The sequence below is a fragment of the Aulonocara sp. 'chitande type north' Nkhata Bay genome, linkage group LG3, assembly GCF_057382095.1.
Source record: "Aulonocara sp. 'chitande type north' Nkhata Bay isolate Kocher_YH1m ecotype deep benthic linkage group LG3, A_spYH_male_GT1.1, whole genome shotgun sequence".
In the NCBI taxonomy this organism is placed as follows: domain Eukaryota; kingdom Metazoa; phylum Chordata; class Actinopteri; order Cichliformes; family Cichlidae; genus Aulonocara; species Aulonocara sp. 'chitande type north' Nkhata Bay.
The window spans coordinates 73536966-73563546 of NC_141346.1; the positions used below are offsets into that span (position 1 = coordinate 73536966).

At 42.9% G+C, this 26581-nt stretch overlaps 1 protein-coding gene across 1 annotated transcript in view; it reads right to left on the bottom strand.

Annotated features, from left to right (window-relative positions):
* Positions 1-26581, bottom strand: part of LOC147336975 (protein NLRC3-like) — a 465583-nt gene that overhangs the window by 368832 nt on the left and 70170 nt on the right. The window contains exons 2-6 of the mRNA XM_086287150.1: positions 5839-5968; positions 5482-5583; positions 4411-4489; positions 4063-4249; positions 2111-3911 (exon numbers count right to left, since the gene is read on the bottom strand). Of these exons, the coding sequence (XP_086143276.1) occupies positions 2111-3911; positions 4063-4249; positions 4411-4489; positions 5482-5583; positions 5839-5957 (2288 nt within the window). The 5' untranslated portion in view covers positions 5958-5968. The remainder of the gene's footprint in view (positions 1-2110; positions 3912-4062; positions 4250-4410; positions 4490-5481; positions 5584-5838; positions 5969-26581) is intronic.

The following is a 26581-nucleotide window of genomic DNA, read 5'->3' on the forward strand; positions in this document are numbered from 1 at the left end:
ACGGTGGGTCGAGGGGACCAGCGCAAATGCTGCAGGCCCGGATGCGCTGTCTACACCGGCTGTCTCTCACCTTTTACCCATCCCTGTTGCTTGTCATGTGTTTCTATGGCGCATTAAGAGTTTTCATGTGCTCTGCGCTAAGGTCATTTTTTTTGTCTGTTCTCAAACTGATCTCCCTGTTGGAGCTCAGTCTGGAAGGAGTTCTTTTTTTCTCCTCATCTTTCCTGATGTTGTGCATTTTCTGCTGGTCGGTTCCGGGTCGCTGCTCTAGCGGCCGACCGGCCAGCTACCTAGCCTGACCCGTCTCCCCAATGTGATGTTTGTGTATTGTATGTACGGTTGGAAAGCTCAGTATCCTAATTGCCCCTTGAAAATAAATACAGTGTTCTGAATCTGAATCTGAAAAGATTACAGAAGACGACTCTGTTCAGTAAATATTACGCTCATGCTGTCACCAAATACCAAAGGTAGGTAAAACTCTGGTTGTTGCAGCCATCCAGTATGACATGCTTTGTACTGTCCTGCTGCAGTTTGTGACACCTGGTTGATGAGTTGTGAAGGATGATGAAACAAACACTTCACTCAATGTTTGTCTTCTAAACTGGATGTAATTTGGGCAGCCGATAGTTTTTCTTAATCTATCCCAGCTGCAAATAGGAACACAACAAATAACTAACTTTACCCACTTGGATCCTTATCATTCAAGATTGTGAAAAGATTCTCTACTCGGAGAATACTGGGGATTTTAGATGAGAGAGATGATTTGGAAGATGATGAAGGGGAAGAGTTTTCAGAACTCGAGGCCTTTTGTCTTCACTGTATAGGACAGAGAAGACAGGAAGGGAGGGAGAAGTGAGGAGAATAACACATAGGAAATGGTCTTGGGCAGACTCAAACCAGGCCCTGGAGTCATGACTCTAACCTTCAGTGCATGGGTCACCTGCTCAGCCAGGTAAGCTACAGCAGTCAGCAGTGTGTGAGTTAATTTGAAGACAATGATGACTATAAGTCAGGTAAAAAAAAAATACTATCATCAACCAACAAGGGGAAAACAGTGAGCTTGAATGGCCAAGCTTTGACCAAGGGTGGCTCACTCCTCGGTCTTCTTGCACAAGGAGTGAACCACCCTGCATGGCTATCAATGTGGTGCAACCAAGGCCATCATACAGTACAGGCCATCCAAGCTGATTTTAACTTTTCCTCCCAGATACCACCTTAGAAATCATCTAGATTAGGATATGTTGGCTGTTCTAGATCCAATCACAACAAACAGAGAGCTGTTGTGTGTCCAAGGTGAACAGGAAGAATATATACATGCATAAAGTCAATAAAGTCAGAAGGTTTGCTTTAGACTGTGCTGCAGTTTATCATCAAAGACAAACAGGCACCATGCTGCCAACAAATGGCATCAAGTCTGACTTGAGGTTTTTTGTTCTTTTTTTTTTTTTTAAATCAAGATTAAATTTTATAGCAACCACAGCAGAGATGACCAGGGAAGGTGTGCTTGAGGGGATATAGCTACAACAGCTGGTTTCAGACTGAAGATGAACTGAGGTGCTGCACCCAAGTCTGCAGGTTCAGGGAGGGACAAACATCTGCTGCAACCAGATTGGAGTGAGAGGAGAGAGCAGGCCAACAACAACAAAGAAACAACAAACACACTGTGGAAGACCGAAGCAGAGTTTAGTTTAAAGTGGAACTAAGGATGTTTCTCTGGCTGCCAGGATTCACTGAGTAATTCAAATGCTTTCTTTAATGCAGGACCCACCATGCATGTAAAAGCAAGTGTTTCACCAACATTTGTGACTAAAATAGACCTGCAGTAGAAATGTATCTAGGAGCATGCATGTGAATATAAAGTATCACAACATCAGGCACATGCAGCCTAAGTGTTTAAACAAAGACTGATAACATAACAGCAGCAGTGATGATCAGAGTTTATGGTGAATCCAGCGTCTCGAGTTCTGGAGGCATCAAAGAGGTCACAGTTGTATTGGAGAAATCCCAAAACTTTAGGATACAATTTCATACAGAGACAGAAAGCCTGGTGAAATAAATTACTGACACAGTTGGATGTTAAAAGTAAAGACATGAGTACAAATATACTCACAGAGCTTTGTTGGAGGCTTTCACCACTGGTAGCAGCCTCAGAAGAGCCTCCTCTGAAGCAGAGTATTTCTTCAGGTCAAACACATCCAGATCTTCTTCTGATGACAGTAAGATGAAGACCAGAGCTGACCACTGAGCAGGAGACAGTTTGCCATTGGAGACAAGTCCTAATGTTATGTACTGTTGGATCTCCTCCACTAGAGAACGATCATTCAGTTCATTCAGACAGTGGAACAGATTGATGCTTTTCTCTGCAGACAGATTCTTACTGAGCTTCTTCTTGATGTACTGGACTGTTTTCTGATTGGTCTGTGAGCTACTTCCTGTCTGTGTCAGCAGACCTCGTAGGAGAGTCTGATTGGTCTGCAGTGAAAGACCCAGGAGGAAGCGGAGGAACAAGTCCAGGTGTCCATTTGGACTCTGCAAGGCCTTGTTCACAGCACTCTGGTGGAGAGATTGTAGGTTTGGTTTGCTAATTAACTTAGACAACATCGAGATTCTCTGTTGTTCTTCCAGCAGATTGAGTCCAGAGTTGATGAAGGTCAGATGGACATGAAGAGCAGCCAGAAACTCCTGAACACTCAGATGGATGAAGCAGAACACCTTGTCCTGGTACAGTCCTCTCTCCTCTTTAAAGATCTGTGTGAACACTCCTGAGTACACTGAGGCTGCTCTGATATCGATGCCACACTCTGTCAGGTCTGATTCATAGAAGATCAGGTTTCCTTTCTGCAGCTGATCAAAAGCCAGTTTTCCCAGAGACTCCATCATCTTCCTGCTCTCTGGACTCCAGTGTGGATCTGTCTCAGCTCCTCCATCATACTTGACCTTCTTCACTTTGGCCTGAACCACCAGGAAGTGGATGTACATCTCAGTCAGGGTGTTGGGCAGCTGTCCTCCCTCTCTGGTTTCCAGCACATCCTCCAGAACTGTAGCAGTGATCCAGCAGAAGACTGGGATGTGACACATGATGTGGAGGCTTCGTGATGTCTTGATGTGGCAGATGATCCTTCTGATCTGCTTCTTTTCTCTGAATCTCTTCCTGAAGTACTCCTCCTTCTGTGGGTCAGTGAACCCTCTGACCTCTGTCACCATGCCGACACAGTCAGGAGGGATCTGATTGGCTGCTGCAGGTCGTGTGGTTATCCAGAGGCGAGCAGAGGGAAGCAGTTTCCCCCTGATGAGGTTTATCAGCAGCACATCCACTGAGGTGGACTTTCTAGGGTCAGTTAGGATTGTAGTTTTGTGGAAGTCCAGAGGAAGTCGACACTCATCCAGACCATCAAAGATGAACACAACCTGGAAGTCTTCAAAGCTGCAGATTCCTGCTTCTTTGGTTTCAGTAAAGAAGTGATGAACAAGTCCCACCAAGCTGAACTTTTCCTCTTTCAGCACATTCAGCTCTCTGAAAGTGAATGGAAATATGAACTGGATGTCCTGGTTGGTTTTGTCTTCAGCCCAGTCCAGGCTGTATTTCTGTGTTAAGACTGTTTTCCCAATGCCAGCCACTCCCTTTGTCAGCACTGTTCTGATTGGTTCGTCTCTTCCAGGTGAGGCTTTAAAGATGTCTTCTTGTCTGATGGTTGTTTCTGGTCTGTCTGGTTTCCTGGATGCTGTTTCAATCTGTCTGACCTCATGTTCATCATTGACCTCTGCAGTCCCTCCCTCTGTGATGTAGAGCTCTGTGTAGATCTGATTCAGGAGGGTTGGGTTTCCTGCTTTAGCGATGCCCTCAAACACACACTGGAACTTCTTCTTCAGCTTAGACTTAAGTTTACGATGACAAACTGCAGCTTGAAGTTCTGAATAATAATAATAAAAATGCAACTTTAACAATCATATTTTACAAAATGCTGATGACAATTTCTGACCCACTGAGAAATGACCGAACACACTGGTGTCACAAGTCTCTCATTTATCCAGCAGCTTAAATCTTTAGATAAATCCTCTTACTGCTCTGCAGACGGTCAGCCAGCTCCTCCTGCTTCATTCTCCTCAGGAAGTCCACTGTGATCTTCACAAATGCCTCTCTCCTGCTGCTCCTCTGACTCTCTAAGCATTCTGGGTAACCTGGACTCAGAACCTTCTGGATCTTCTTCAGCTCGTTCTTCACAAAAGTGATGATGTTGTCCTCCAGCAGCTGGAACAGAATATTTATGAATGAGCCAATCAGACTGAAATCATGGAGCCAAACATCAGATCCATGTTGGACACACTGACGATCCACTGGTCTACAAAGAGCAGCATGGAGATGACTGTGAACAGAACAGATGTAACAGTAGTTGTTGTACATGTACAGACCATAAATATGGAGTCCAGCTGTGTTTGATGCTGCTGGGCAGACTGACCACTGGGAACCTCTGAGCTCTGCTGGTCCACTCTGTGGAGGAACCATGAAGGATTAGATCAACACAGGATAAAGATCCAGGAGTTTCTGCTCAAATAACTTCATCTGAATCAAGTCTGTCAAGTTTTAAACTCTCAGATTGTGAACATATCAGTAATTTTCAGTCTGTTTTCATGGACGTCCTTTCAGTGGTGATGTCAGGGATGATTTTGAAGAAGCTCATCAAACTGAACCATCAGCAGATCACTGCTCCAAAACCAGAACATGATCCGAGTCTCCCTCCACCACCAGAACACCAGCTTTACTAACGTGGTAGATCAGTGTAGTACAGATCAATAACTGATGAGTCATTTGATCAAAATCACTGAATGCTTCACGTCTGACCCTCTGATGCTTCTGTAGACATTTTGCATATTTAATGAATGTCTGACAGTTTTACATTCATTCTATGAACACAGTGGAAATGTTGTGTTATAGTCTCCATGTTGTTTCCAGCATCATAAATTCTTAAGTTCAGAAAATTAGATTCTTTCTTCACAGCTGAAAAACAACAACATTTATTCTCTATTGAAATCTGCATCGTCCACTCCAAAGGTCACAATCTGAAGGTAACATCTGGTTTTGTTCCCTGTGGTTAACTCTGAGCATCAGTATGGTGGGATTTATCCACTACATCCACACCACTGTGGTTCAGTGTTGTCCTGATGGAGTAACAGCAGCCAGTATGATCCAGGCTTTAGCTGCTGGGTCTCTGTGTGACCTCTCAGACTGTTTAACAGATCAGACACAAAGAGAATCAGAGCAGCTCTGTTCTTTAAAGACAAACATGAACCCACTCAGGTCACACTTTCCCCACAGATATGAGCATCACTGTCCTCAAACAGCAAATGACCAAGTCGAACATTTGGATCTTTTCTCTTTCATTGTTTTCTTTTTAATGAATCTTTGTAACAATCTGAGGATGTTTCAGGTCATATTTATCCAGGAAACACAAACATGTAAAGGAGTCATCACAGCTCTCTGACCTCGTTGCTCCAGGTTCACCACTGAAGAGTGGAGGGTCACCTTTGGACCAGTCACTCCTCACAGACGGACAGCTGGACCCTGCAGACTGTGACCTCTGACCTCTGCAGACACAAACATGATTGAAGCAGCTGTGATCACACAGACTGCAGATAATGCAGCTGTTTCCTGTCAGTAACATCCTCTTAGATTAGAGTTCAGCTTTTTACAGGAAAACTGGACAAAACTGATTTTTGTTACAAACTCATTTTCATTTCCTCTCAGCTCACAAACACAGTCAGACAATCAACCAGAGTCAACACTGATTATAATGTCAGTGCAGAATTATTTCTGTTACTCAGTGAGTTCAGCTCTCTGACCTCGTTGCTCCAGGTTCACCACTGAAGGCTGGAGGTTGACGTTTGGACCGGTCACTCCTCACAGACGGACAGCTGGACCCTGCAGACTCTGCTCTGTCCTCCTCTTCCTCCATCATCATCTTCAGTCAGTCTGAGAGGTAAACCACAAACACTCAGTGAGTTCACATTAACAGGAGGAACTGAGTTACAGTCGCTGACCTCTGACCTGTCATGTGACCATGAAACCAGGTCAATATGTCTGTAGGTTCAGTCATCCAGGTCATGTGATCTAAGGAGCTTGGAGAGAAAAGAGACGTCTTTAAGTTTCTGGAAGACGTTTCATCTGAGAAGCTTCTTCAGCTCTAAAACCAAACGGTGGAGAGTCCCAGATATTTAAACCTGAGAGGGAAAGAAAGCATGTCGCTGACCCACCACTGATGTTATTTCAAGGAGGAAACTGAGAGCCTTTGCACCAGGAGCACAAACATCAGCTCCAGCAATGATCCACTGATGTGTTTTTATTCCATGTATGAATGTTGTTATTGACAGAGATGACGTTTGTGTGTCAGTGATGCAGTGACTGTTGTTGTTACCTGTACAGGCTGGTTAGACTCTATGAAACAGATCATACAGATCTCTGCATGTTAGAAGAGACTATTAAAGGTCATGAATGAGACAAAGGCAGGGAGGCGTCCTTTACAGCTAAACAGCAGAGTGAGAGAACAGCCAGCACCTCTACATTTATCACATTATACAGCACATGTATGATACTGACAGGGATGAGAAGAATTTAGTGATTCTGATCCCATCATTGATATTACTTATTGATTCTCAGTAGCTCTGCTCTGACAGTCACCACCATCACTGAGCAGCATATCAAAGACATTTGTGCACATTAACTGCATGTTGTGGCTCAAATGTTTGTGCATGTTGGAGGCATTTCCTCTTTGTTGTGATCAGTGTTGGTCATTACTCAAAACAGTCATTATTACACATATTACACAGAACACTTTGATTAAAAGTAATGGAGTACGTTACTTCATTACTCCTCATAACATTACTTTGATGTTAAAATGAACAAATGAGCATGTAACAACATAAAGCTGAGGTACAGCCCCACACACCAACACAGATCCTGATGAGGTCACGTGATGTTTCTCTGAGTGTTTATGAACACAAATCAAAGATGAAACAGCACAAAGACACTTCAAAGTGATTCTACTGTAGAAACATGAACAGGTAGAAACCTGCAGCCTGACTGCTCATCACTTTGTTACCTGTTCAAGTTCAGCAGCAGCTCACTTTATCACGGTGCTGGTCTGGGGTCAGTGTTTACTCAGCTTTAACCTCACTCTGGGTTCTTGGCTAGCCTAGCTTTAGCTTAGCGTTAGCATGCTGTGTGCTAGCTTAGCGTCAGAGCTCTGCAGGTGTCTCGTGTGTAAATATTAATCACAGTGACAGTAAAGGAGGTAAAGGGCTGTGACGTCATCACGTACGCTGCGTCCTCTGTGGGCTCTGAGTGAACTCAAAGTACAAACTACAAGTACACAAACACGAACGTAGCTCAGAGTGGCGGACACACTCGGCCTCGTTGGTCCAGCTGTGAGTCCGTTACCGTGAACTATGGAGCGGCAGATTTGTGCTGAACTAAGCTGCACACAGCTGATGTTAGCCAGGAAACATTACACACTGACTTTAATGGAGAGACCGGAAATACAAACACACACAGTTTGTTGTGTGAAGAAATCAAACACGAGCTGAACAAACAGTAAAGTTCCTAAAGACAAACTGTTAAAGGAGGAAACAAAGCAAACTTACAGTTTCTTCACACCAACAACAAGCTCCACTCCACACCTGGACACTAAACACGGACACACAGGTGAGCTGCTTCCTGGAAGGAGGCGGGGCTCCACCTGAAACTCAGCACAGGTGGGAGGGGCTCAGCTCTGTGTGTGCTGATGTGTTAACTTTAAAAATATGCCGTCTGACTGCTCAGACTGAGTCAGAGTAAAGTTCACATGCTGACGTGTGGAGACATGAAACCTTGTTGTAGCTGCAGGTGTGAACACACTGATCCCAGATCAGCTCTGCTGTATTTGTAACATGAACATTTCTGCTGCAAAGCTTCAAATGTTCAGCATGTTTCTCTGTTTCCAGTCTATAGATCCAGTCACACTTTCTACCTTCACCTGTGCAGTAAAGACTGAGAGCAGAGCTGAAAGCAAGCGTCCAATCAGTGAGCAGCATCAACACCTGAGCTTCATTCAGACTCTGTTATTGAAGATGTTGTTGGTACAAAGTTCATCTGCTGCTCACATGAATCCATGAAAGATTTATTTCACTGATGTTTCTTCAAAGCTCATTTCAACCTGTTGAAGTCATGAATGAAAGTGCAGACTGAGAGTGGATCACATGATGTTTGAGGTGTGTCATGTGACATGTTCAGTATTGTCACACATGTCTAGATTGTCCCTGATATCATAACTGCTCAAACACTGATGATTATATTTGAAGAATTATTCCTGATGGCAGCAAAGTTTGAATGGAGCTCTCTGTCTGTGCTGATTTGTCGCCCTCTGGAGGTCAAAGCACAAACTGCATGATGTCACTGTAACCACCACAGAGACAGGAAGTGTTTTTATGACTGAAACACTGAAATGATGCTAACGGCTGTCGTTAGGCTCACTGACAGCAGTGCTGATGTGTTCATGTCAAACACTGGCTCAGGTCAGACTCCTTCATCCTTCTCCAGCGTGAGGCCGCCCTCAGACCCACAGGAGCTCTGACCTTTGACCTCCTGACCCTAACCATTTTTTCTTGTTGCATCTTTAAATGCAAATCCATCCAAACTGTAGCCGAGCAAAAGAAGCTGGAAGCTGTTCTATGAATGATGTTGTTGAAGGAGCTTGGAAAGAAAAGCGTCTGGACTTCTTTAAGTTGCTTGAAGAGGGACATGGACGTCTTAACGCCCACTCACATCCTGGGACATTTGATCACAGGAAATCACATGATAGGGTGGGGCTAGATCTCACAATGGGTTCACCCAAAACCTTGGCTGATTGAGACCCACACCCGTTCTCACACCGTGGCTCGTGTGATTAGGTAGAGGATCAACAGGGGCTCCGTGTCCCTGAATTTAAACTGAATCTAAACACACCGTGCACAATGCCAAGTTAGATAATGGTTAAAAGAACAAGATAAGAATAAATAAAAAGATAAAATAAGGATAAGAAATAACTTAAAAAAATAAAATAAAAAGATAAATAACTGCAAATAAGTACAAATAAGTAACTGAAGACACGTGTGGTCTGCAGATGTCGATGTACATGGATGTACATGGAGTTTAATGTGCAAAATGAACTTAGTGTGCAAAGTGACCTGATGTGCAAACTGCAGTTTGAGGTCGGTCAGCTGTTCAGGAGTCTGATAGCAGTGGGGAAGATGGAGTTGTTGAGTCTGGATGTTCTACATTTCACACTTCTGAACCTTCGTCTCGAGGGCAGAGGTGTGTCTCTCCTCTGGACTCTGTGATGGTAGCTGCTCTGCAGAGAGGGCAGCGGGGTCCTGATGATCTTCTCCACAGTTGTTATCACTCTCTGCAGGCGTTTGCGGTTTGCAGTAGTGCTGCCGTACCATGCAGTGATGCAGCTGTCAGGCTGCTCTCCACAGTGCAGCTGTAGAACCTGCTGAGGATCTTGGCCAACATACCAAATTTCCTCAGCCTCCTCAGGAAATACAGCAGCTGCTGAGCCTTCTTGACCAGCTGTGTGAGTTTGAGTCCCTCACTGACTCAAACTCCTTCAGTGACACTTGCAGCCTTGCAGATTAGTTTGCTGATCCTGATGCATCTCTGGAGCTGATGCTGTCCCCCAGCAGACAACAACAACATAGATGCTCTCACTAGTCCACTTTACCCTCTAATCACATCTCTGACATCTGCAGGTTGCTCCATAGAGACTCTTGTGCAATGCCAGGTGTTTGTGTTTGTCTGTAGGTACACATTAGATATGACCATAGACGCACACACACAAGTGAACACAGCAGCACAGATGGTTTCCACCTGCTTCCCTCTTTCTTCACACAACTGTGAGGATGATGAAGAGGTTTCAGGACGAGGTGGTCAGCAAGCACAGGATAAAGCAGGGCCATGAAACTCTCTGGTGCAGCAGATGTTTAATCAGACTCAGCTTTAGGCTTCTTTTCCCACCTGGCAGCAAAGTAACAGCTTCACTAATGTGAACAGTCACAATGTTAAACGTTTCTATATCTTCATATATTTTTATCTGTTGATGCTGCAGAATAAAGTCTGTTAACAGAGTGCAGGATGTGTAGAGCAGGTCCAGCTCTCCCTTTACTGTGTCCACTTTCATCAGCCCCTGTGAAGTGACACAGAGTGCATGTGTGTCTGTCAGCTGTTGTTTGTTGTGAAGGATGGAACAAATGAACACACACTTTTAGAGAAATCTGAAAAAGCAACACGTGCTTGGGCTCCTTCTGTGCTCGTCTTCATTAATGCTGATCTTTCTTTCCTGTTTGTTCTTTGGCACAAGCTTCAGTCTTTTCTCCCAGGGCTCCTTCACACTTAGAAACACACCTACATTCATTTATACACAAACATCATGAAACAAAGGCTTTGTAAAAGAGGACATGAGATCCTCTCTGAACAGCACATTCATATCAAACACAGGACTGAACAGGATATACTGAGTCTGTGCTGTTTTCAATGTTACTTGCTGAGTATTTTTCCAGTGTTTGAAATGTGACTCAAGTCTGATTCTTCTACTGTGTGTGAACTCTAAGCAGCTGCATTAAACAGCTGCTTTTCAAACCAGGCTCAATCCTATGACTCTGTGAATGTAAACTTTTGTCACCTGCATGAATAACAATCCTTGATCTAGTCAGGACTGCAGTGCTCCTGTGATCCCAGCTTATAGATGGAGGCTAGCATGAGAGGCTCAGCAGCTAAAGCAGCACACCTGGGTCTCCCAGCCTATTAAAAGCAGCCCTTTGCTTCACCTGCTTCACTAAACATTATTATTATTATTTAAGCAGAGTGGTGTGATTCATGTAGGCATTGCTGTGTGACAGGAGGACTTTTCTTGAAACAGCTCGTGTGACGTGAGCTGACGTAAAAACAGTGATGTTAGCTTGATTCTCTTGGCTAAAACTATTTTAAAAAGAGGGTCAATCATGCAAATCTGCCAATAGAAGCCAAAGTTACAGCCCCTCAGAGTTTAAAGAGAAAAGGCCCGTTTCCAACACTCGGTTGTGCAAAGGGAAACAGGCCCACAGTGCCTGAGTGTGTGGGTAATTCTTCAAATAATATTCAAAAGCAAACATTTTTAAGCATGTAAATAAAATTCAATCATTTCTGCTCTTCAATACCTAAGAAATGAAAACTGGCAGATGGTCCCAAAATGTGAAACGCCTGGCTATCTGTGCATTTAGTGCTGCAAGTTTTCACTGTTTACCTTCAGAAGCATAAATCTCTGCACAGATAATGTTCATATGTGGATTCCTGGTTTTCTGCAGTTAATTGTGACCCAAAGCGTATTTTTAAAGTGGTTCCAGGCAATAAAGTCTAAAAATAAATACATCTACTTCCTTTTTCGTGTTCCAGCCTCAGTGACTCTGACACAGTGCTGTAATATTTACACCTCTGATGAAAGCAGAGTTTGTAGTTGCAGAGAAATACTCGACTCATTTTGGGCATTTACGAGCAGGAACCTCAGAAAGCCCCTCGCTGCTTCACTGGTTAAGAAGCAAAGCAAACATTAGTTCACAGTGATGTTAATTAAGGCCCAAAGTTTAGGAACGAACGTCAGCACTTCACTAATGAATGTAATGCTGATTCATGTGCTTGTTTTGTAATGTGCATGTTGTGCGTTGCTATTTCCCATATTCTTTGGCACTGATAGATGAAGAGTCTCAGGCAGGACCGAGGCTGCCAGCTGCTGACAGTGAGCAGGGAGAGAGCAGCAGAAGCTGGGCAAGAGCAGGGCACCTTCAGCCCCCTTCATCAGTCAGAAATCATTTGGGTGTCTGTGTGAAATGTCTGATTTTTAAAATCTTTTTGTAGACATATTTATTAAATGTTTAACAATTATATAGAAGAAAGACAATGTAAAGAACAAAACATGACAAAACAAAAATGAGTTGAAGTTATGAACTGTTTCTGAGAGACAAATAACACCAGGATCCTTTTTTGTGTAGCTGACAGCTGGTAACTGTGCAGGGGCGGGTCTAGCAAAGTGTTGCCAGGGGGGCAGGTAGGGCATTAACAGGGAGAGGGGGGCACAAAGACATACTTTTCTTTCTTATTCTCATTTAAAATGTCTCACTTTTAATAAATAATTATCTGAATCTTACAACAAACGTTTCCATCTGATGTAAAATGTATAGAAATCCATTATTGTACATAGTCATTTTTTAGGGTCCCATCATAATTTCTTCAGAAGTAAGTACTGCATATGATGCCAGTGTTTCCCACATTTTCTAGATTCTGCACCAGTACTGTGTGTAAAATGCATCAAAAAGTCCGTTTGATTCTTTCTCAGCTGTCTTTCTGTCTCCTTTCACTTTTTAAAGGTTGCCATGTTAGAAAACATATTTTGCCCTGCCGTGCTGTTTATTGATGTGGCAAATGAAAGGTTTATGAAAACATATCTAAATCTGTCATCAGTAATCAGCAATGATCATGTCTCACCTCTAGTCTCTGTCTTAATGTCAGGTTTCCACCGTGTGTTGTAGATGTTCAGGAGGTTAACTCGACCAACAGTCTACTTCCTGTTTAGAATAGCAGGACAGGGAGGATGGTGCAGGTTTAAGTTTATTAGACTGATGCATGTATACCAACAAGACAGCGTCCATCACTGTGACAACAGCGTTTGTTTTCATTCAAAGGCTTCATGGTTTTTCCTTTAATACCTGGGGGGCCGGTCTCCAGTCAAAATGCCCGGGACCATTTTTTGTCCCAGTCCAGCCCTGGTGTCAGATCTGCATGCAGTGTCAATGAGACGATCAACAACAGATCAGACAAAACACTCAGGCGGACACTCCTCTGTAGAAGGAAACATGGAAAGTGTGAGGTAATCAGTGCACAACATCACTTTGTATTTCAGGCTGTTTTTATATAGAACTTCAGCACCAATGTAAAAGTTCTGGTTTTAGGAAGATGAAGAACATTTTCAGGAAGGATGCCGTCTGCAAGCAGAGCTGCTTGAACCTCAGCGCTGAGGTCCAGACTACTTCCTGTGAAGCCACGTGATGTAAATCTGCTGCTGTAACTTCACAGTTTACTGAAGCTAAATGCAACGTTACCATATAATCTGTTTTCAACAAAGGTTTCACTCCGTCCGGTGTTGATGGAATGATTCAGGCCGTACTCGTCAGGCTTCCCATCGACCACACGCATTTCAGTCACAAACCCGTGACTGACAACAAGGGAAACAGCAGAAGAAAAGATGTGGAAAATACTGGATGATGATGATGGAGGATTAACCGCGGTGGCTAAACTGTTTCCTGTCTTTGTGGGCGTACTCACAGGGAAGTTTCCAGGCACGTCAGTCTTGGTGGCTAAAGTCTCCATTTTCCAACATGTATCGCTACAGGTGCAAAGACACAACATTAATCATCAGTGTAAATATTTTAATGCTGTCCAAACGGTGTTTGCTTTGTCTGTCCTCTCGCACTCACAGAGGAAACGAGGACGCCACCTTCAACCCATCTTCAGTTGGCTCAACCATGGCCGGACTTCCTGTTGGCTTTGTGACAGCAAACCACTTGAAATTAGAGCAAACTGCAGTCAAGCACCACTTACAGCAACCTGTGGACACGCAAATGGAAAGCACTGAGAATCATACAGAAGCATAAGAGCTGTTTATTGTAACACGTGTGTGTGTGTGTGTGTGTGTGTGTGTGTGTGTGTGTGTGTGTGTGTGTGTGTGTGTGTGTGCACATTAATAACACACTGATGTATGTTAGTTTGATTTATGCTATATCTGAGAAAACAACTGCAGAATTTTACATCAAAGTTTCCAAAGCTGATGTTTTGTTGTTCACTCTGTTTTATATTCATATAGTTTGTTGTTTTTAAATCAGTGGACAAAATAAATATTATCACACAAAATCCAGGGTGAAACATAACCAAATAACCTAAATGGTGAAGTCATTATAGAAGTACATGTTGCAAAGGTCGGCCTCCTGTATAGACTGCTAAACTGTCTGGGGGGGCCCTGCCTGTCCTCGTTGGATAAGCTCCACCCCTTTTCCATAAGACGGAGACATTTGTATGAAAATAGATGGGCAGTAAAATAAAAAATAAAAAATATTATGGATGACTCTGTAAATCAAAGTCGGCCTGAGGCAGAAGCAGAAACCATGAGGAGCACAGCACCACTCCCAGAAGGGCACGAAGTGAAGCCATAGCTGCTGAAGAGTGAAGACGTGATGATGGAGGAGATCACAGATGAAGATCTGCTGCCTGCTGACTCTTTATATAGAAGAGTGAGACTATCTCCCCACCAGCAGCTGCACTTATACAAACCCCAGGTGCTGGGATGGCTTTGAACATGTGACATTTTCTGCAAACACATGGACAGTTTCATAAGCACAAAGATTATTCCTGCAGCGGCAGAATCGTATCCACTGTGTGAGAGGTGAACGTCAGACAGTTCTTAGAAAATGTAGTTTCTCTTTAAGCTTTTAACGTCTCTTTTACCCCCATTTGTCTAAAACTACTTGACAGCCCTTCATGTCAGAGGTTTATTACCTGTGCAGGATGGAGCACATGGTCTCAGTCAGGCTGGACACGATCACTCCTACAGGAAGTAAATGTGATTTTATTTCACCTGTGAAATGATGAAAAACAGCAGAATAGCTCACGCTAACAAACGGGTGTTGAAATGTTTCATTTTCTGCTGTTTCACAGGTCAAAAAGGGCGTCGAAGCAAACTGAAGCTGAGCTGCTGCTGCTGTTGTAGTGCAGCATCTGCTGTGTGCTTCATCAGAGAACCTTCTGTACACAGCAGACAGAGGCTGCTGCCACTGAAGTCCATCTGCTAGAGAGCTTTAAACACTGGTTATTGAAGTGGCTTTGATGATACTGATACACAGTCTTTGCTGCTGTCACAGGACAGGGATCCACCAGGGAGTAGTTGTCAGGATAAAGAGCCTTCGCTTCTCTAAATATAAACTGGATACTTGTAGGAAACTTTGGGAAGCAGCATTTTTCCTCATATCGTCTAAACTGAAGTTAGCTCAGGTGCTTCTTCCATACTTGCTCTGCAGAAAGCCAAAGAGTTTGGAGCTCTGCAAACATTTGCAGCACAGCTGGATGTTTGTAACTTTGGTCACCTCTGTATCATCCCTCAGATTCTTTCTGCACAGCTTTGAAACCATGACAGCACGAGTGATGCTGAGGAGACGTCCAGTTTAAACAGACCTTTATTCCTGGAACACAAACACATGAAGTGATGCTGCTAAAGAAGAACATTTAATCGCACTAATGAATCAAGCATCTGTTTGTCTGTCAGTCTGTCAACAGTTCCTCTGATCGACTTCAGACTTGGTGGGTATTTTGTTTTTGCAGCGGTCAAAGTCGATCAGCGTGTTGCTTTGTCTGCTGTAAATCTGCCTGTACAAAGGGAAACATGCATGTTTTAGATGCAAACTCACAACATGGCTGCATTTTTGTGATTATGTGTATTTTATATTGATTTATTCTATTATGTTTTGTATATGAATCTTTACAAGTGTGTCGATACAGAGGCTTGATTAAAACAAAGGTCTCAGCTGTGCTGTTAGGGATGCTCTCATATTTGTTTCAAATGTAATAAATCAAAGGATTTCAGGCTTTTCATCCTTTTTATTTGTTTGGTTCTAACAGCAGCTGGATAAAAACATGCAGGTGATGAATATAATTGTGTGATATTATGAGCATTGTGAATAAAGAAAGAGCAGAGATAGTAAAAAGGAAACAGGTGATGGACGTGAGATTTTCAGAACAAAAGCTCCTCAGTGAGACGATCACCTGGACACAAGGTCAGGCAGCTGGGACTCATCTAGAGAGCAAAATGGAAAAGTGATCTGTGCAGAACATCACTGTTGATTGCAGTTATTTACATCAGACTTCTTCTCTGAGATAAGAGCACCATTTGTGGGAAAGATGACAGTATTTCCAGGCTGGATGCTGTTTGCAGGGAGAACTGAATGAAAGTCTCCTGCACCTCAGCGCTGAGGTCCACACCTGTGAACACAGATGAGGTCAATCTGCTGCAGCACGTAGAGCTTTACTGATCAGCAGGTTCAAAGGATTCAGCAGAGCGTAGAGTCAGAGCTAAATGCCACATCACCATAGAGTTTGTTAACAACAGCTTTCTTTGCCCTTTGTCTCGATGGACTGAATCAGGGATACTCGTCATACTTCACCTCAACCACGTCACTGAGAGACCCCAGCCTGACACAGCAGCAGAGATGATGAAAGCAGAAACAGCAAACAGGTGCTTCAGTTGTGTTTCTCTCTGTGTGTGCGCTCACGCCCACTTGTGTGTGTGAACTTTCCACGTACCTCAGCTTGTTTCTCCAACATGAGCCATCAGGGCTGAAAAACATCACTAACACATGAATTCTTTCTCTTTTTGTTATCACCTGTGATCATGTGTCTCATGTTTCTGTCATTCACCAGTTCTTGTATAGTTACGTATAACTAGACTTCTGTGGGACGTAAATGATTGTTTTGTATGCAGATCTGTACAAAGGATGGAAACACTTGATTACAAAGGAGATCTCAGCTGTGTTGTTATGGATGGACTTCAACGTATTTGTTAAAAAAGAGAATAAAGCAAAGTGTTTTAGCTGTTTGGGAGTTTTTGTTTGATTTGATTCAGTTTTATTTCTATGGAGTCAAATAATAAGAAAGGCTCTAGAACAGCCCTGAGTTTGTCCAGGTGACACTCCTCTGAAGAACAAAGACAAAGAGGAAGAAGGGGATTCGTTTTCAAGTCTTGTTTCTTTCAAAATAAAAGCTGAAATGTTTTGGAAGCATGATAATATTTCAGCCAGGATGCCGTCTCCAAGGAGACCTGCACCTCAGCGCTGAGCTCCACATCACGCCCTGTGAAAGCACAGATATAAATCTGCTGCAGTGAGACGAACTTTACCCAACACAAGTGTAGAAGTAGACATTTGACTTTACCTACAACCTGTTAACAACAAAGCTTTCATTGCCTCTGCTGTTGATGTCATGTAGGACTAATCATACTTCACATCAGCCATGCACACGTCAGAGGATCTCCAGGCTTTCAGTAATTAAGCCAAGCAGATGATGTGAACATAGCAATAGTAAAACATGCATCATAATCAGCTGTACAGTGGGGCAAAAAAGTATTTAGTCAGCCACCGATTGTGCAAGTACCCCCACTTAAAATGATGACAGAGGTCAGTAATTTGCACCAGAGGTACACTTCAACTGTGAGAGACAGAATGTGAAAAAAAAATCCATGAATTCACATGGTAGGATTTGTAAAGAATTTATTCGTAAATCAGGGTGGAAAATAAGTATTTAAGTTTATTACTCTGTATCACACATGAGTGCCCGAGGGAGGCGGGGCTGACTGGGGAGACACAGGAAACAGAGAGACAGGGCTGACTCGACATGAAACGATGAAACGTGGGACACGGGAACAGAAACTAAACACAGGCTGAAATGAACACTGAGGGAGGGAGAACTAAGATTACTGAGAGCCTGATAAATAAGAAGAACAAAAACCAAGAAAAACAAGAGTCAAAGAAAACCAAAAACACAAAGCATTGGGCCAGGACCCACTGCTGTGACATTTATATGTGATAAAAACATTAAAAACTGCTCAGATGTTGAAATCTTTCTACGTATACTTTAGGTTCAGCTCTGCAGCCTGGCATTTGGTTAAGCATGATTCAAACATTTGATTTTGTTTAACTGGTTTTAATTATAGTTACTTTTTGTGAACATTTGTTGCAGCATTTAAAAATACATCATTTATTTTCAAACTTTTATTTGATTTAGAGCATCATATTTGACCAACGTAAATGTTTTAATTTCATATAAAATAACTGAAACAGTGAACTAAATATCTGAAATCTTTCCTTCCTTAAAAGTTATAATCCTACTTAAGTTATAGTGCAAACGCTTAAGCAACAAATATACTTGATGCTAATTAATTAATATTTCCCTTTGATGTTGCAACTATGCGGTCACTTCTGTCTTTAAACAAAATAATATTTTCCAGTTACAGAAATCATAAAGTCCAAACTAAAGTGCTACTGTTGCTATATGCATTTTATATAAATCATGGATGATGGTCCTGACATGAAGGAAGAGAAAGTTACAGGTTGCATCCTTTGACTTTGTCTCCGTGCCTTTGGGCGATTTTCAGAAGGACAGATGTTTCTGTTCAATTCTTAAATCAATTTTTTCAAACACAAACACTATTTTAAAGCTTGTAGAGAGTAAAATATTAATGATAATTATAATAACAATAATAAAAACAAAAGCTCTCAGATCCATCAAACCAAGCAGCAGAAAGAACAATAACTGAAGAGAAAACTTTAACCTTGTAGACTTCATTATGTTCCAGCTGCTCTACAGATGCTGTGACCTCGAACTTAAGCAGAGCGTAACGTATGTGCAGCTCAATAACTTCATAATCAGACCCTGTGGTATTTAGGCAGCAGAACAACTAAGAATAACAACTACAAATAATGTTTTTAGGTTTCTGTTGTACTGCAAGGTTCTGTACAGGAGAACCAAACCAAGAGCAAATATTACGTCTCATTTACACCTGAGCACGAAGAGCCATCAACATTTAGCAAATTGAATCATCTCTGTTTAGATGCAAGAAGAATCATATAGAAATGAAAAAGTAGAAATAGAAATCCAGAGCAAAGATATCCTCTAATTCAGCGTAGCACATGTGCAGCTGCTGCGATTCACGTAAGCATTCGGCTCGTCGCTGCTGCAGATTTTTCTCTCGCTGTTCTGGCTCACAGCGCTGCAAACACAAAAATAAATATCCCCAAAGGTGTGAAAGGGAGCTAATTAGTAAGAGTATTGTTACTCTCCGCAGGAGTAGTCCAGCAGTAGAAATCAGTCCAATAACAAGGTGTGTAACATCTAGCAGGGTGACAGAAAAACCCAGGGTAACTTCTAAGGACCTCAACGTCTCTCTCACATTGTGTTTTTTAAACATGCTTCCATTTGTCACTTCAGTCTTTACTCTGAAATACAGGAAGAGAAATCATGGCTGAAACAATTTCTCATGAAACCAGGGGTGTGGTCCAACAGTCAGTTTGGTGAGGAAGGTTCCTAACTGAGAGAAGTGACCCAGAAGTATCTGTGTAGCAGCCACAATGAATCCAGACCATGAGCTTTATTAACTGATCAAAGTCTCTTCTTTCATCTTCTGTATCATTCAGTTTGCATTGGTAATGCCCATTATTGTAATGCTTTTTTAAGACGAGCAAAACTTTATTTCACTTTGGGTTAGCTGGGATAAGTGATGGATGGAGGGAATTTTACTTCAGCCACAGAAATCCTAAACAGGAAGGAGGAGCAGAGTTACAGTGGATCACTATCCAGCAGGGAAACAAGGTTTATTTCAATTTCTTGGCCATGAGTGAGATTTACTGAGTGGGCAAATTAGGGAGACGACACCATCAGATCCCGAGCCCTCCATGTGTTAATCAAGAGACGGCTGCTGTGCTACATCCATAAATAATGAATAAATTAGGAGCTAAAGCTGAAAGGACAGTTTATTTGTACCATCTTCACGTGAACACATTCAAGAACATCACAGATGAAGAAACATTAAAAACTTCCACACTACATAAAGCAAGAAAAATAGTTTTTCTTTCAGGTGGTTTCAGAAAAACAGAAACATCAAACATCTCCAAGACTCTCTTTGAAAGAACTAAAAACCTTTGTTCTCATGGTCCAATCATGAGTGAACTCCCCGATGAAGCCTTGTGTGCTAAAACATGTCAGAGTTTTAAAGGTTAAACATGAGTTTCCAAAACGTTTTGCTGGAGAACAATGAACTATTTGACTGAGTTTCAATCATTTACAGACGAGCAAAACCAGGACAGAGAAAAAAGGACAAAACTGACTCAGTAAAAAACAGAAAAGAAGATCCCATGTAGATCTGTATTATGTAGAAGTTCAGCCCAGCAACCAGTTCAGTTCAACACAAGTTTAAATGATTCTATCTGAACTCTGTGGAGCCTGATCTCAAGCTTTTTGAGTCTGACACAGAAACCAGAGGATCTTTCTGTGTCTTCAGATTCACTGTGATCCAGTGATGGGAGTGATTTCAGCCCTGAGTGATCGCGCTGATGTTTGCACAGAGCAGACAATGAGGTGAATGTTTGGGCACATTGGTAACAGTGAAACAGTTTATTAGTAACGTGGGATCGTTTGTGTTCAGAGTATGAACTGAGATTCCTGAAGCTCTTGTCACACTGGTCACAGCTGTAGTTTCCTTCCATGTGTCCACGTTCATGAAGGTTACGATGACCTGACTTTGAGAAGCTTCTCTCACAGTGTCTGCACTTGTGTGGTTTCTCTCCTGTGTGGACTCCTTTGTGTGATTTAAGCTGACTTTCAGTGGTGAAGGATGACCCACACTGATCACAGAGGTGCTTTTTAACCCCACTGTGAATCAGTTCATGTTGTTTTAAGTGATGTGATGTGGTGAAGCTTCTCCCACATTCTTTGCAGTATTTCAGTTTGTCTCCAGTGTGTCTACGTTGATGTACTTTTAGGGTATTTTGCTGACTGAAAGTTTTTCCACAGAGGTCACAATGAAAGTCTTTCCCACCACCACAGTGATGACAGGGTTGAGAACTGGATCCATCTGTGTCGCTCTGCTTCTAAACAAAGACACAAAGACAGTGCAAGTCAGTCCTTCAACATTTGTATCCTGAACGTCGCCTGAAATAAAGAGCATCTCTGCAGACGTCCAACTACATTTGACTGTTTCAGTTAACACACTCAGTTTACTGGGCTGCAATAACTACAATACTACCACCATAATACTACAGTAATACTAAAATCATAACTGAAAGGAAAATCTGAATAATCACTCAGAGCTGCTTTACCATGCAGTAGAATTGCTAACATGCTAACACAGTTTAATGAGCAGAGTTGTTCCAAACAGTCAGGCTAAAATGACAAGATAACAATATAAATACATACCTCACAGTAGCTGCACTTGTAGAGTCTCTTTCTGGTGTGGATCTGTTGGTGTTGTCTCAGGTGACGTGGAGATTTAAAAGTTTTCTCACACAGGTCACATTGATAAGGTCTCTCCTCAGTGTGGGTAAACATGTGTTGTTGTAACTGTGCGTCTGTTGTAAACTGTTTGCCACACTGTTCACAGCAGTACACATCATGTCTGGTGTGAATGCGTAGGTGTCTATTTCGGCTCTCTCTCTGGCTGAAAGTTTTTCCACAGATGTCACAGCTGTATGGCTTAATTCCAGAGTGGATAACTAGATGACTCTGTAAGCTGCTACTACGAGTAAAAGCTCTGCCACACTGATCACAGCTGTACGCTTTAACTCCACTGTGGATGAGTTGGTGTTTTTTTAGGGAACGCTTCAAGGAAAAAGACTTTCCACACAAGTCACAGCTGAACGGTCTCTCTCCAGTGTGGATGACCTGATGATGTTTTAGTGAAGCCTTCAGAGTAAACTCCATCCCACACTCGTCACAGCTGTATGCCTTAATTCCAGAGTGGGTAACTAGATGACTCTGTAAGCTACTACTGTGAGTAAAAGCTCTGCCACACTGATCACAGCTGTATGCCTTAATTCCAGAGTGGGTAACTAGATGACTCTGTAAGCTGCTACTGTGAGTAAAAGCTCTGCCACACTGATCACAGCTGTACTTTTTAACTCCACTGTGGATGAGTTGGTGTTGTTTTAGGCAACGCTTCCAGGAAAAAGACTTTCCACACAAGTCACAGCTGAACGGTCTCTCTCCAGTGTGGATGACCTGATGATGTTTTAGTGAAGCCTTCAGAGTAAACTCCATCCCACACTCATCACAGCTGTATGCCTTAATTCCAGAGTGGGTAACTAGATGCTTCTGTAAGCTGCCACTGTGAGTAAAAGCTCTGCCACACTGATCACAGCTGTATGCCTTAATTCCAGAGTGGGTAACTAGATGACTCTGTAAGCTGCTACTTTGAGTAAAAGCTCTGCCACACTCATCACAGCTGTATGCCTTAATTCCAGAGTGGGTAACTAGATGACTCTGTAAGCTGCTACTGTGAGTAAAAGCTCTGCCACACTGATCACAGCTGTACTTTTTAACTCCACTGTGGATGAGTTGGTGTTGTTTTAGGCAACGCTTCCAGGAAAAAGACTTTCCACACAAGTCACAGCTGAACGGTCTCTCTCCAGTGTGGATGACCTGATGCTGTTTTAGTGAAGCCTTCCCAGTAAAACCCTTCCCACACTCGTCACAGCTGTATGCCTTAATTCCAGAGTGGGTAACTAGATGACTCTGTAAGCTGCTACTGTGAGTAAAAGCTCTGCCACACTGATCACAGCTGTACGCTTTAACTCCACTGTGGATGAGTTGGTGTTTTTTTAGGGAACCCTTGAAGGAAAAAGACTTTCCACACAAGTCACAGCTGAACGGTCTCTCTCCAGTGTGGATGACCTGATGCTGTTTTAGTGAAGCCCTCACAGTAAAAGCCTTCCCACACTCGTCACAGGTGTGTTTTTTCTCTCCCTTTCTTCTGTGAGGTTTGTCGGCCTCCTGAGAGCGCTGACTTCTGGCTCCATGTTGGTCCTGCAGTGACAGAGATACAAACAGAGGCAGTGAGTGAAATGCAGTCGTGGAACAAACTCAACCTTCAAACTCCATTAACACTAGTTTTAAACCTGAAGGTGGAGCGTGGCACCAAACACCTTAAAGGTCTCTTATCCCCACCTGCTGGTAGTTCTAACACATTACATCCAACCTGCTGTTAAAGATAATTCATGACTGTTCAAACACTAAAATCATGCCCATCCCTCCTGATTGTACGCACACACACACACACACACACACACACACACACACACACACACACACACACACACACACACACACACACACACAATTTTATAATTTAGATTATTTTGTTGTTTCCTATTACATATTTCTATAATTTGTATAGATTTATACAGAATTATTCAGTGATAATAAATCCTATGTTTGTTTATTCTAAAGGAACCCCGTTAGCTTCCACAACAGATGTTGCTCGTCTTCCGTCAAATACTCACATAAAATATTACACAATAAAGTGGATTCAAGATATCCACATAATTTCACTCTTACATCCACAGTGAGGTTTCACAATTGTTCAAATATAAGCAATCAATAATAATAATAATAATAATAATAATATTTCTCTGTCAGCCTTCTCGGTTACGAATCGTCTTCTGCTCCTCTGTCATGCGGCGTCCCACAGGGCTCAATTTTAGGGCCACTGCTCTTTTCACTGTATCTATTGCCTCTGGGTTCTATCCTTAGAAGGCATGGGATCTCATTTCATTGTTATGCCGATGCCAAATTTATTTGCCACTAAAACACAAGGATGGCATCTCCATAAAACCTCTATTTATATATACACATCACTCTATTTATATATACACATCACTCTATTTATATATACACATCACTCTATTTATATAAAACCTCTATATATTTCATATATCAGTCTACTCTTCATTCTATCAGACACAGTTATCACAGCTCCTACATTTGCTTTTTACACATATAAGCATTCAGCCAAATGTAATAATGCCAACATACTGAAGGAACAATATTTGTCTCTTATATATGAGACATCTGTATACACACTGTCACAGATACTTGTCTGTGAGTGAAGTGATTAATATAATAACTATAATATTGGCCATATTATATTTACATTACCACAGTGAGATGACTTTAGTCTCATGAACAACATCAGCTAATTGTTATTTACAGCTAATCTTAAACGACTGTTCAGCACAGAAATGAAGCCCAACAATCATGTTTCACAGTCCTGTGGTCTCAGCCTCAGATACTCATCAAATCACACAGAGCTCATGTAGAAACAAATGAGTGAGGTCTTCACTCACCCCGGTTCTGTTAGCCGTCAGGGCTGGCTTTCAGACTGGGGTCTGGGATGCGGGGCCTCCCTGCTACTGCAGATAAGGAGGTGGTCCGCTTGCCTCCACCCCAGAGAGAAGGGTTACATCTCCTGGGTCTAGGTGCGGCTTGCCCCTCTGAGGGTGGGGGTACCTGGACCTGGGATATAGAGTATGTTTGGGGAGTGCGACTGTCTGTGCAGTGTCTATTTGTGTCTGTCTACACGTTGGGTGAGTGCCGAGTATTTGGTGGTGCATATGGGGTGGGAATGCACGTCTGTGTCTATATGTCAGGTTGGGTCTTAGACTCCACCTCTCTGGGTTCATCTCAGGCCCTCTAAAGTACGGAGGCCTATCTCCCCTCACCACACTCCCTGCCGGTGGCTGATGCCCTCAGACATTGGTGTGTTAGTGGTTCTTGTCCACTAGGGCTGGGCGCTCATGTATGTACCGGCTCACTCCTGGTGGCCGATTGGCGGGGCCTGGTGCCTGTGGCCCGGCTGGGCTCCTTCCCGGGGGTTGGGATGCCCTCAGGCCTCTGGGCCTGAAGCTCGGTCCTCTCTGGCACAGCTGGCTGCCGGCAGAGCCCGCGGGCACGCCACTGCAACCCCCTCTGGCCTCTGCTCCGTAGCTGCGGGGTGACCTCTCCTTTGGGGCTCTACTCAGCTCTTCCCAGGAGGGTGGCACGGTTCCTCCCCCCTTTGGTGGTCCTCCTCGGGTCCTTGTACTCTGGGACCTCTTGATATCTGGGGCCTGGATCTCCTCCATACCTGCTTCATACCCTGGTGGACGGGGCTGTGGCTCCCCACACTCCCTAGCAGATCGTTACATGGAGAAACCTTTGGAATACAAGCATGCTGATCCACACAGGTATGCACACAGGTGTACACACAGGTGTTCACAGACGCGGACTACAGCTTTCTTGGCTGCTGCCTCAAAGCACACTGTGCGCTGTCTATCTTGCATGCTGCACAATATCGTTTATTATTTAGTATCTACTGTTATCTACTGTTAGCTAGTTTATTGTGATGGTGCTGTTTTTATTATGTTGCTCTTTGTTGTTTGCTTTCTCTTCTGTTTTTTTTCTCCATACAGGTGACCCAGGAGTTTTGTTTGTGTTTTTTTTTTTTCTTCCCCCCCTCTCACCGTCTCTTCTCCCCTTTGGTTTTCTTTCTCTCCCTCTCTTTCTTTCATTCTTTCCCCCTGTCCTATCCCACAGTCATGTCTGTCCCGTTTGTAGCAACTGAAAATAAAATAAATTCATAATTATAATAAAGGTCAATCAAATGGACCAATATGGCAAGGCCATGATGATCCACTTGGTAAAATAAATCCGCTTGGCATCTTTCTTGGCCTTAAGACAACAATTCTGATGGCTAAAGATCCAAACGGGACACAAAAAATAAAATAAAAAGAAACAAATGAACTAAATATGTTCTCCTTCATTTCTGTCAAACAAAGCTGTATGAAACGTTTCCAGCTGTTAGTATCATGGTTGCTAGGCAACCCGGGAAGCGCGACGGAGGCTAGACGTCCCATTTCACGAGCCTACGAGCCTCGCACTTCGGCCTTAGCGGTCTTTGAGTACGCGGCCCTTGAGGACTTTAAAGCTGCAGAACCTGAATCGGGATACAGCCATGATGATCTCCAGCCTCGTGCTCGCCAACATTCTCACCTGAGTTAAGAAGACGATCACTGAAATGGTCTCAGCAGGTCCTTTGATGACAGCAATGAAATGCAGTGGTAAGGCTTTTTGGGGATTAAGTTCGTTTTCATGGCAAAGAAGGACGATGCAGTTCATCTGATCACTCCTCATAACATTCTGGAGTGCAGGCAAAATGCTATTATAAAAACTTAAGCAGCAACTTCTCCAGGTTCCAATATTTATGCAATTCTCAAACCTTTTGGCCACGACTGTATAACCTCTTCTGAAGTTTAGTGGATATTATACATGGTTATGCTCAGGATGTGTCGGCCAGTTTCCACTGGAAACGCCTTTTGGTTAAACTGTCAGCGAGGAATTTGCATTTGCACTGTTACATTTTTATATAACTTTAATGCACATAAACAACAGCTGCTTGTTTCAGTGAAAATACATTGATGGCTTTTTAATAAAGTTGTGCAGCTGGAAAGTATTTTGTCTGCTGTCAATTCTATCGTCAGCTACATCGTTATGGCAAATGTTCAAATGTATATGGTGATAAATATCTTTGGTCATATGGTCCTGCTCTGTCTGTCACCTTCTGTGTTGAGCTCATTGTTTCCTCTGTAGTGGCTGAGCTGAGTCCAAGTAGCTGAAAATGTTCCTCTGCTGCTCCGTCAGACTCTCCTCCTCCTGCTGATCAGCTGGGACACAAAACAGATCTTTGTTAGGCTCCACACTGCACTGAAGAGTCAAAGTGTCTCATATGTTCATCTGACAAGTAAAAGAACACATTTTTGTTTCCCGAGGTGGGCAACTTGTTGGAAACAAACACAAAAGCTTTGAGCACTGATACCTGCCATTGCTGGCATTGAAAGATGCAACGCCAGCAATGTGGATTGTCAAGACTCAAACCAATCATCAGGCAAAAACAACAGAGATCAAATGTATCAATCACCT